The 12,655-nt window shown below is 44.6% G+C and overlaps 1 protein-coding gene across 1 annotated transcript; it reads left to right on the forward strand.

Annotated features, from left to right (window-relative positions):
• The first annotated feature begins 773 nt into the window (after positions 1–773).
• LOC141652405 (uncharacterized) lies at positions 774–2,263 on the forward strand. The gene has a single exon (XM_074459859.1). It carries the CDS (start codon positions 941–943, stop codon positions 1,982–1,984), a length of 1,044 nt encoding a protein of 347 aa, XP_074315960.1. The 5' UTR covers positions 774–940; the 3' UTR covers positions 1,985–2,263.
• The last annotated feature ends 10,392 nt before the right edge of the window (positions 2,264–12,655 follow it).

The raw sequence follows: 12,655 nt of genomic DNA on the forward strand, positions 1-12,655 counted from the left end.
GAACCACATTGGGCCGACTAATCTGGATTTCGGGGCGTGTCCAAGGATTACGGTATTTAAACCCCTCCCAATCGCAGTTGTGGGGGATCGATCCGCAGACCTCCCTACCAAGCGCAGCCCCATGCTACCACTGCACCAACCAACGATTGGTGATACTTATATAAGTTTTGACAATTAAACAAACTGATTAACCTCAAAACAAAAGAAAGAATGGATGATTGACGGGCGGTTTAATGATGGTTGTAATAGGAAGGCATGCAAACGCAAAGCAAACTCGTAATCATCCTCCATCGTCCCCACAGATTCCCCCATAAGATTTCAGTTAACTTTTGACTTTTGAACTAATTACAAGTCATATATCATAATACCCCTAATGACCCAAAACACCAAACAAACGATTTGGCCTTGTGTAAAACCGTTGTACATTAAATTAGTGTAAAATCATTTGTTATAGACAAATGTACCCCTCACAAAAACATGGGTAGTTCATACAAGAAATTATGAAAAGACATTTTTGTACAATAAAATATAAGGCGGTTTTACACTAAAAGAATTAATAATGTACTACCTCTTATTTATCAGGTTCTTTACATTTTCCTATTCTAATATGTTCAATAAGTTCTTTATGTTTTTCTTTTTTGGGTCCAAATAAATGGTTAAAAAAATAAAAATATACAGTACTATACTTTATAAATCACATGTAAAGTTCTAAAAATTGGCCCGAAAAGCAAATCTGAAATGTAAAGAATTGAATAAGAGGAAGTACTACATCTTTACTTATTTACTTTACATGTATAAAATTGCTGACCCTCCATTTAGCTCATTCTCTTCCTCTCAGTCCTACATACTGAAACCTTGTTAAAAGCTGCTAACTTTCTATAAACACACTTCTTTCTATGTAATCTTTTGTTAATCCCTACATAAACAACCATTTAACTATATGCACATGGCTTCTATTTTTCCTCTCTTCACAATGCTTCTCCTCTTCATTTCTTCAGCATCGCCATCATTATCATCTCGAATCCAGAAATTCACGGCAATGGACGACAGAGCCGCGGCAAAGCCAGCAACCACTTCTCTTTCTCCTCGCCTTCTTGACCTTGCCATTCGAGACTTGACGGTCAGTCTCTTTGATAAGGAAAATTTTAAGACGGGTGTACTAAACAATGTACGTCTACCAACAAATTTCTCTGGCATTGAGGTTAACGCAGCTAGATTCCGATGCGGGAGCATAAGAAGATATGGCGCTAATATGAAAGAATTTCGTTTAGGTAAAGGTGTCATCATAAACCCATGCCTAGAAAGAGTCATTTTTATTAAACAAGAGCTCGGATTAAAATTTTCGACCATATACTATAATAATTATAATAATTTACAAGGATATGAACTTGTTACACCAATATTAGGCCTCTTTGCTTACAATGGTGGGGATGATCTTAAAAATACTAGTAGTCCAAACCCGTTTGAGCTTCGGGTAATTGCCGATAAAGATCCAATTGTGGTTGATTTTACCAATGTAACAAGAATTATTAGTACCAAGATTAGTCTTCAAGGTAAAATGTTATATTGTGCTAGTTTTGGGGAGTTTGGTAATGTGACATTAGCAAGTTTGGTTGCACCAAATGTATGCCATGCTAAGAAGGATGGTCATATCGGGCTTGTGATTAACGCGAACCAGGCATCGTCATTGGGTCAAGGGCAATCGGAGGAGTATAATACAAATAGTAGTATTAGTAGGTGGAAGGTGGTTCTGGGAAGCTCGATTGGGGCGGCACTAGGTGCATTTTTGCTAGGGTTATTGTTTGTTGCAATGTTTGCTAAGGCGAAGAAGAGGTCGAAATTGGAGGAGTTGGTAAGGCAAGCTTATGAAGAGGAGGCTTTGGAAGTTTCCATGGTTGGGCATGTGAGAGCTCCGGTTGCTCCTACCACTAGAACGGTTCCCATCATTGAGCATCATTATAGACCATCGCCACGTTCATATTAATGATGTTGTTCCTTGTTAGTGACCGAGAAATTTATTTGGTTTTACATATATAGTTCGGAATTGAGAACTAACACTTGTACATGAAGAAAATCAAACTCAACACCTCCGATTCAATGGCATATATCTCTAACGAGCGAACTTATGAGTTAATTTAAGTGATTAGGGGTTGTGACTTGTGAGCAAGACATTCTGATTTTGGTGATTACTTGTACAATTCTCTTGTAAGTGCAACTTGTTTTTTTAAAGCTACTCCGTATGTTCTAATTTTGAATTGATGGCAAGAAACAATAAAGAGAACTTCACACAACAAATTCAGTGTGATAATAGAACTGTAAAAAAATGTATGCATTAAATCCTTGTTTGTACAAGGTCACATGTGACACTAATAAATAAAATAAACGAACCAATAAAGAGAACTTCACACAACAAATTGTGAAGTGGTTCGATCTCACAATCCGAGATTTGCGAATTAATAAATGAAAAATTGCACAACGGACCGGGAGGCTCTTTTGCCATAACTGGAATTCTCAGGTGTAGGTGGGGTGTTGATTTCAACCAAGACAGCCTTCTCACAATTCTCTCGGGCCAGGCACGGATGTTGTGGACCCGATTGTATTACTGGTTGAATCATCGGTTAGATTATGGGGACCTTGACTGTAGGAGGCTACAACCGGTCCGTGGACGATGATCTTACCATTCTGAATTCCCTTTAGAGAGAGGCATGTTGTTTTGGTAATTTTTACCGAACTATGTTGTATGAGGTCAATGCGGTCTTACCGTTGCGTATTGATTGTATGATTGCGTTTAATGCTAAATAAAAGAACTAAGTACGTAAATAAAGGTTGACGCGTGAGATTTGGTGACGCGGAAAACCCAATGTGGGAACAACCGCGGGAAGGGACGACACCCTTCCAAGTATTGCACTAGCTTGTTAATGAGAGAATGAGTAAAATGGGGACGGTATGTAAATTTAGCTAGCACAATATGTCGTGTGTATGCGTGAGATCTTGAATGCCCTTTTCTTGGTTGCTCATTTGGCTATTTATAGGGTAAGAACCCTAGATATGCTCTTCCTCGTTTATGGTAAGGAATATTACTTCTACTGCAACTCTTTCCATAATGGGTCGTCTCCCTCCATTCCCCTTGATCTCCCTGAATTCTCCCTGAGATCTCCCTGAAGGCTTTCCAAAACACGGGACTCCTCCATCAGCGGGCTTCTCCTCTATCGCTTGCTTTCTTGGCCCAACTCCTTAAGCGGATTCCTCTTGCCTTTGGGCTTCCTGTGATTGACCTACCCCCGCGGCCCAATTCTTCAGATGGGTCCATCTCCCGCTAGGCTAAGTGCAGATTTTAGCCCAAACAGTTTGCCCCTAATTCCTTGTGAGATACGTCTCGAGGCGTCGAATAAGGAATTATGCATACATTTTTTGAAAGTCTCGCGCCGTCTTCCACACAACTTCCCAAACACTCATCATTACCCTTCCTCATTTCTCGCGCCCCCATGATTGCAATTCTTCTTTGACTACCGGTGATATCCCCTTGATTAAGGGTTTGCTTGGTCTCGGCGACGGGGTTGATATTGCTATCCCGGAGCCTGGTTAGAAGGCGGATGCCATCCGGCCGGGATGGGTCTGCTTTTACCTTTATCCGTTTAGGTACGGCCTTCGTTTTCCTTTCCTAAAACTTATGCAAGACTTCCTTTGCACCAACAACTTTGCCATGGCACAAATTTCTGCCAACAATTGGAGGGTTCTCCACTTCTCCTCTACTCTCTAACTGCTAGTCAGAATACCGGCAGCTCTATCTCCTTGGGCGATCTGGCCCATATGTACGAGATCAGGTCTCTGGGAAGAGGCCAATTTTTCTTCCGGGGCTCTGGTGAGACCCCCTTCAGGCACGTGTCAAAATCCAGGGATGAGAAGTGGTTTGAGGACTTCTTCTATGTGAGGAAGGCTTCTATCCAGCCGCCTGCTGACTACATCTTCGAGAAATGGGTCATTACTTCGAGTAAGTGGCTCTCCTGACGCCTGATTTGTTCATCTTAATGCTTACTGGCTTACTTTGTTGGTTTCGTATAGGTCCTTGCCACCTGACTCGTCTGGGCGACCCAATATCTGCTCGCAACAAGCTATTCTGCGTCCCCCCAGTCTGAGAGAAAATTCCCTGACCTACTGCCCGGCTTCTCACTTGCCTCCTCTTCTAATCCACAGCAATCAGCCCACAGCATGTCCTCTGGTAAGCCACTTCGTGCTATCTTTGCTTGTACGTAATCTTGGTGCCTATCTAGTGCTTCTGGCATCTGAAATTTTGGCTGCCCGCAGGTTCAAAAGTTGACCCTTTGGAGGCCATCCTCCAGAGTGCTAAAAGAAAGCGATCTGCTGCGAGGCCTGACGTAGCTTATGCCTCCAAGAGGAGTGCCCCTGATGCTTCCTTCCAGTCTCCCTCTACCCCCTCCAGCGCTGCTCGTTCCGAGCCCTTAGAAGTCAGGCCGTTGTCCCGTCATCCTCCTACCCCACATGCTAGTCCTCCTACTGCTGCTAGTGGTGGCATTATTGCCCACTTCCCTGATGGTTTTGGGGACGTTGACAAGGTGCCCTACTGACCTGAAATCGACCAGATTCTCTTCCCTTCCCTGGTGGAGGCTTTATCAGAATTCTCCCCAGAGGAGATGGCTGAAAATGACGTGCACAACGCTTTTATGGTGAGAATCCTTCCTCCTTTACCTGCTCTGAACTATTCATATCCATCCTGCTAACTCTTCTTTTTCTGCCTTCAGGCCTTTCAATCAGCCCTCTACAACAAGAAGATGATCAACGTGGTACAGACCATCAGTCGTGCTACCAATGCCAAGAACTAGGAGCTAATGGGGACTATTGTTGAGTTGGAGCAGCAGCGTTCTGACTTGAGGGGACGGGTGGTGGAGCTGAAAGCTGAGCTTGCTGGCACCAAGAAGAAGCTAAATGAGGGAGCTGACCAGCTGGCGCGTACCCAGGAAGTCTGCACTACCTTCTCTTACTCTCTCAAGCGCTCCGACGAGAGGATCAGCGAGCTGATTTCCCTGGCCACCAATATTGTTGCCTATGCTACCTGGCGGGGAAAGATCAGTGGGATGCGTGCTGCACTTGACGATCCTCCAACCCTGCAAGCTATTGTGGAGGAAGAAAGGCAGCTGAAGACCTGTACCCGGTTCAGCCTGATTTGAGCGTCCTGATGCCTGAAGTTGGCGAGGTGAATTCTCCTGCACTGGCGGAGCAGGTAGCTGCTGGGGATGCTGGCTCGTTTCAGGAGGCTGCTGTTGCTGAGGGAGCTCAGGAGGCCGCTGTTGCCGAGGGCGTGCAAGCTGGTCCTGTACCTGAAACGGGGAGTCAGCAGAAGGAGGCAGAGGAGGTGCCTGAAGTGGAGGTCATCAATGTGACCTAAAGTTAAGTTTCTATTTTGAACTCTTGGATAGTGTTCTGACCCTGTGTGGGCAGACTTGTAAAATTTTTTAAACATTTTTCTGTTTGCGCCTTCCCGTCGTGGTGGCGGTTTTGGAACTTGGGGCCGTGTTTTTGGCCAATCTTTTGAAATGCCCATTGCCTTAGTTTGGCAAGCTTTATCATATCTTGCGTGTTTTGTTTTATACTTAGTTTAGGAAGCTACCGTGTCAGCCTCCTGGCTGATTTAGGCTAGTCGTGTCAGCCTGAAAAGACTGATTTAGACTCAGCTAGCTGCCGTGTCAGCCTGCTGGCTGATTTAGGCTTATGCCGCATTTGGGGTGAGGTGGCCGTGTCAACCTTTAAGGTTGATTTAGACCAGTCGTGTCAGCCTGAGGAGGCTGATTTAGACTCAGCTAGCTGTCGTGTCAGTTTGAGGACTGATTTAGGCGTGCGCCGCACTTGCCTACTTAACCTTGTTTATGACGCAAGGTGTGTTCATCATATTTAAAGCCAACAAGGGCGTACCTTAGGCAAGTTTATCGTCATTCTAGGACCAATGGAACGTTGCAGAATTCTGGTAGCTCAGAGATCCCTGCGCTCCATATGTGTGTGCATGCATGCTGGGCCCTGATTAATTGCGTTGATTGTGAGCTACGTCCAGGGGGTGATATCCAGGGTAGCTGGATAAGTTTTCAGCTGTCAGCCAGGCTCCCTTTCGTATGTTCCACAGGCCGCCTGGTGAGGGTGCTCCTAATGGAGAAATGTAGGTTAGGCATGTTGGAGTGCCATGTGCCTTGTCACCCCGCGTTTGCGGTTGACAGTCCTGCTGGATACACTTTCAATGTACCATAGATATTAAAGTTCAGAGTGATGCATTTAAAGAAGCCTGAAAATAGAAAATCTTATCAGAGCGATGTGAAGTACCTGATGCCGTCTCATGGGGTGCCAGAGCAATTGTGGTCCCAGGAAGCTTACAAACCACACAACTCCAATAATAGCTTTTTAAAGTTCAAAATAAATAAAAGAAAAGAAAACGATACAAAATTGGTAGTATGCCTACTACCGTTTTTTTTTTTGCTTTTCTTAACACACTACTCTGTACACTAAATTCTACTTATTATTAAAAGTGATACCTCTTTAGGTGAAGTATGTTCCATGGTTTGTGTATGATATGACCGCCCATGGTCATTAATCTGTACGCCCCATGGCCAACAACGCCTTCTACCTGGTACGGTCCTTCCCATTTGTAGGCGAATTTGCCTGCCTTTCGATTTTTGGTGTTTTGAAACACTTCACGGAGAACCAGGTCTCCTACCTCCAGGAGCCTGACTTTTACATTCTTGTTGTAGCTTCTGGTGACTGACTGCTTGTAGGCAGCCATACGTATTTTTGCACTTGCTCGCAGCTCGTCTACCGTGTCCAGGCTTCTGGCCATCTCTGCACTGTTCAGTTCCTCTGTCATACATCCATACCTGTGAGTTGGAACTAGAACCTCTGACGGAATTACTGCTTCTGCACCAAACACCAGGCTGAAGGGTGTTTGACGTCATTAATCTTTGGCGTCGTTCGCCGACCATAATACTAGTGGCAATTCATCTGCCCACTTTCCTCCTAACTCCTGTAGCCTCCTTATCAAGTTATCCATGATTATTTCGTTGCTGGATTCAGCTTGCCCGTTGGATTTTGGAGTCCTGGGTGCTGATTTCTTTAGGGTGATGTTCCATCTGGCACAGTATCCCTCGGCATCGTTTGAGATGATTTGTGACCTATTGTCGCATATGATTTCTGATGGGATACCAAACCTACAGATGATATTTCTCTTAATAAAAGAGATGACCTGCTTGTCTTTTACTTCTGTGAATGCTTCTGCTTCTATCCACTTGGAGAAATAATCTGTCATTGCTAGCATCCATATCCTGTTTTCGTGGCTCAGGCGCAGAGGACCCACTATATCCATTCCCCATGTCATGAATGGCCAAGGAGAAATGATGGGGTGTAGGGGCTTTGGTGATGGATCATTGGCGCCGAGCGCTAGCGGGCATCACACTTACGGGCATATTTCCGAGTCCGCCTCATTGTGGGCCGAAGTAGCCTTGTCTGAGGGCTTTGTTTGACAGACTCCTGCCCCCTGCATGGTTTCCACATTCGCCACTATGGAGGGCGTGCAACACAGTCTGTGCTTCTTGCTTGTCCAGGCATCGTAAGTAGGGTCCTGCTAATGATTTTCTGAAAATTATATCATCAATTATTATGAATCTGGAGGCTTTTCATTTTGAAACCTCTTATTTCCTTCTTGTCACCTGGCAGCTTGTTATGTCGCAACCAATCTAGGTAGGGTGTCCGCCAGTCCTAGTCATCTGACTGGCTAACTGGCCGATCATGTGGCTGATCATCTGGCTGGCCGGTTAGCTGGTTGTCTGGCTGGGCAGCTGCCTGGCCATCTGTAGTTGTCTGAACTGCCACCTCATCTTGCTGGTCCTCTAGTTCTCCTCTGTCCACCTCTTCTAAATTTTGGATAGAAGGTTCCAGCATGTGTGCGATGGGGATGCTGGACAGTTCGGTTGGCTTGAAAGTTGCCCCCAGAGTTGCTAGGGCGTCTGCCTTCACATTTTGATCTCTGGGGATCTGCTTGAGCTTGCAATCTTTGAATTTCTGCTTCAGCTCCTTTGCCACTTTCAAGTAGGCGATCATCTTCGAGTCCCTAGCTATGAATTCATCATTCACGTGGTTAACTATTAGCAAAGAGTCACTGGATATTTGCAGGTTCCTGACTCCCAACTCCAGAGCTAGCTGCATTCCTAGTATCAAGGCTTCGTATTCTGTTTCATTGTTAGTTGCCTTAAATTCACATCTCACTGCTTGTGCTATCAGATCTCCCTGCGGTGACCGCAGGATTAGTCCTACACCTGCCCCCCTTTGGTTGGAGGCTCCATCGATGTGCATCTGCCAGACTTCTGCCTCCTTGTTCCCTTTGAGGGTTAAGATCTCTTCGTCCGCAGATTTTGGATAGTGGGTGAAGTCGACACAAAGTCCGCGATTGCTGCGACTTTATCATTGTTCTTGGATCATACCTGATGTCGTATCCACTAAGATGTACGGACCACTTTGACATTCTGCCTAACAGCTCAGGCTTCTTCATTACGGATTTAAATGGGTAATTGGTTACAACATGTATGGTGTGGGACTCAAAGTAGGGGCGCAGTTTGTAAGATGCAACTACCAGTGCTAGTACTAACTTTTCGAGAGATGTGTACCTGGTCTCTGCTGGCAGCAAAGACTTGCTTACGTAGTAGACTGGCTTTTGCTCCTTATCCTGCTCCCTGACTAGAATTGCGCCATCGCTACCTCGTGATGCTAGATATAGGTACAATGGTTCCCCTTGCTCCGGGTTTGATAGTAGTGGCGGGTAGGGATGGCAGTGGGTCGGGGACCCTACCCAGACCCTTCGGGTCGGACCCTAATGGGTCGGGTCTGGGTCTAACTTTTTGGGACCCGATGGGCATGGGTCGGGTATGGGTCTTAGTAAATTAATTCGGGTCTGGGTCCGGGTCTGATTATTTGGGACCCGACCCGACCCTTAGACCCATATAATTTAAAAAAAAAAAAACACACACACACATGACTCATAAGTCATAACACACGTGTATTTTTTTTTTTTTAAAAAAAGAGAAAAAATAAACTTAAACAAAACACACAGCCGACTACACCATTCAACACTTCCTCAAACCCTAATTCTAAATCACCTTCTTCCCTAAACTTCCCCCTTTCTCAAACCCTACTGTGGACGACGGCGATTCCATCAACCGACGCCAGCGACGACACCAGCGAGTCAACGACGGGCCTTCTGCTTTCACAAAGGTTCAATCTCTTTGTTTAATTATAAATCTCCTTATTTCCTTTCATTATTCTCGCTCAATCTCCTTATTTTTAATCGTTATAGGTTCCGGATTTCCGGTTTCTACTTCCATTTCATTCTTCTCGCCAATCTCTTTGTTTAATCATTGTTTAATTTCAGTTTTGTATCATTTAGTACTGTAAATCGATGAAGAAGGTGATTACATTTAGTGTCATATTTAGTTTTGTTCCGGGTGTAATTTCATAGCAAGTATTGTTACCACTCGTAGCTTGTAGAATGACGCCTTTGATTGAGTCCTCCTTTGACCTCTCCTGAAATGATGAACAAACTGAGGGCTCGGCTTTGGCCGAGCGTACTCACTCCGACGCTCAAGTCAGTAAACTTAAAGGATTAAGTTATGTGTTACCTGGCTAAGTATGTATTGTAGAGAGATAAGGAAGATATTACCAGATGAATAGTGATTCTTAGGTTAAATTGTGGATCCTTTCCTCAATGAGGGTTGAGGAGTATTTATAGACTTTCACCTTTTATCACGTAGTGGCCAAGTGGCCAAGTGGCCAAGTGGCTAGCAGGTGGAAAGACCGTTCTACCCTCGGCCGATGGACTCATGGCAGGCCGGCCGATGGGTCTTGGATATGAGTACGCGGATATGTGCCCCGGCTGGCTGGCTGCCTGTGTAATACCCCGTATTTTTATATAATTAATTAAATGGATATTATTATTAAATATTATTTATTATACATTTTATATCCCTCATTAAGCCGGGTAAATTATTGAGTCGATAATTTCATTAAGTTATTTTATTTAACTCGCGTCGTATCGAGCTAAGTTAATTGAGTCGGTTTTATATAGAATTCGAATTGTGAAGCTGACCCTTTGAGCTGGCCCATTATCTGTTCAGCCCATTTAACCCTAAACCCATTAACCATAACCCTAAACCTAATTAACCTAATCACTACTCTAATCATTTCCCTCAACCCGCCTCCCTCACGCCTCCCTCCTTTTTCCAGATCCAATCTCAAGCCTCACGCAATTCGAGAGAGAGAGAGAGAGTGTGGGCAGTGACGACGCAGCAGGGAGGAGCTTAGAGTGTTTGTCGACGACCTAGGGTGGCTATGGTGGCGGTGGTGGTGACGGAAAGGTAAGAGTACAACCTCTGTTCTCTGTTTTTCGAATTGATGTCGGGTTTTTGGTTGGGGTTGCGTGTCTTGTTGAGGCAGTGTTAGTGGTTGTTGACGGGGTATGGGGAAAGGGTGGTTAGTGACGAGGTCAGGGGTGGTGGTTAGGGTGGTTCTTGGTGGTGATGGTGGCCGTGAAAGGCGACTTTGACAGGGGGTACACATGGGTTTCAGATGCGGTTTCCAGGGGAGTTTAGACAGGGGGGGTTTTGGGTGGCACCACCGTGGACTAGGGGGAGGTCGAAACGGTGGTGCTAAGTGGTCGGTGTTCGTGGGTTGACGGCGAGTAGGGCGGTGGTTGTTTGGCAGAGTCTAGGTAATAGTTGCGGTGGTTGCAGGAGGAGAAACACGGGCGTTGGTGAGGTTTGGCGGTGAACCAGGCCAAATGACGGCCGTGGTTCACCTCGCCGGCGGGAGTCGACCCTCGTGGGGGTGGTCCTGGGTGGTTGGGTCAGTGTGGGGGATCGGGCTGGTGGCTGTCACGGCCCTGTGGTGGCGCGTGGTGGCTGGTGAGCGCGTGGGAAGGGGGTGATGTTGTTAACGGGTTGTTTTAGTGTTTGAAACGGGTTTTTCATAGTTTAATCATTATATTTCGTTAACGGGTCGCATTCTTAATTAATTAATATAATTCCCGTGTCACTAAATAATTGAGTTAAGTTAATTCCCGAGTTATTTAATATAATTTGAGTCGGGATTGTTCGAGTTGTTCAAGTGTTGATTCGTTTCATCACCTAATTCGTTTAAACCTCTAATTATCGTTTTGGTTTGAGTTCCGAGTTATTTAAAATAAAATAATAATTAATAATGACTAATTAATTAAAGATGGGTCTTTGAGTCGGGTTTGTTAAAAGAGAAAAGTTACTATATCGGGAAAGTTTCCACTTTGGGAGATTTCTATATTTAGTAGTTAATAATTATAAATATTATAATTGTTTAGGTGACGGATTCGTGAAGGATCGATAATCAAATTCATTGCTTTATTTCTGGACTGCTTAACTGCTTAATTGGAATTGCTGGCACTTGAGGTAGGGAAACACACTTGTCTTATTATCGTCATTGTTGAATTGTGTTGACTTGATTCCTGATTGTTGATTTACGTGATCATTTATATTCGGAAAGGTGATTGACTGATTTGATCGTATTGAGTATGATATCACAACATCGGGTAACTGGCATGACTTTATGATTTATCAGTTCAGTGAATGATATACATGTTGCATTGCATTAATTACTGTTAAGCATTGCATATGCATTGGAGTTGGAGGATGATGTGGTGGTGACGATGTTGAGATACGATGTGATGTTGTGATAAGGCCCAGGCGGGTTCTGCAGGACTTGCCCTGGTGTCCTCCGCTGCGAGCGGGCAGATCGACTACGGTCGATATATATAGTCTACCGGGGATCGGTATGGTGGGCGTGCGGGTTGTGTGTGATGAGTTGAGATGGAGATGGAGGTGACGGAGTATCATGCATATCATATTTACTGTTTTATTGTTTTCCCTACTCAACCTCGTGGTTGACCCTGTGTATTCGTGAACACCTGTGATGAACCGTTTTATGGGGAGCAGACTTGACAGGTTTAAGAGATAGGACGGGAGCTTGATGGGCGTGAGACACTGGATCAGACGACCTAGTGGCTAGATCATCATCTAGAAGACTTCACTTTTATTTACGTCAGTTCTTGTAATTTAATTTAAAAGGAGAATTTGTAATAGTTAAGTTAAAATATTATATAAATTGCCTTGGAGTTTAATTTGTTATTCACTACCTCGGGAAACCGAGATGGTAACACCGTCATTTATCTGAGGAGTCCTAGTTCAGGCCCTTAAATAAATGGGGGTGTTACAAAGTGGTATCAGAGCGAACGATCCTCAGGCCTAAACCAATGAACCCAATGAACATAGGAAGAGTCTAAATAAAATGAACCCCGGGATAGAACTGTTAGGAGCACACTAAGGTAAGGTATGAGTTAGGGGCCCCCTCACACCGAACCAGCGGCCCTCTCAGTTTGACCCGGAAACCCTGAGTGTATATGAGAGAAAGGGTAGAAAAGTGGCATAAGGTTGAACCTGAAATTCCTATATCGTTACCTAAGTGTTAATTGATGGATACATTGATTGTTGCATAATCGAGTTGATATATACCTTGAGACCCATATATTCTAACCCTTCTACAGGTCAACGCTACGGTAAGTATTTTGTATGAATGATGACGTGAT

The sequence above is a fragment of the Silene latifolia genome, chromosome 4 (genome assembly GCF_048544455.1).
Source record: "Silene latifolia isolate original U9 population chromosome 4, ASM4854445v1, whole genome shotgun sequence".
NCBI classification, from domain to species: Eukaryota; Viridiplantae; Streptophyta; class Magnoliopsida; order Caryophyllales; family Caryophyllaceae; genus Silene; species Silene latifolia.

Bases quoted from the DNA above. Each gene is read 5' to 3' on its own strand.
- LOC141652405 (XM_074459859.1), top strand. From the start codon at position 941: ATGCACATGGCTTCTATTTTTCCTCTCTTCACAATGCTTCTCCTCTTC.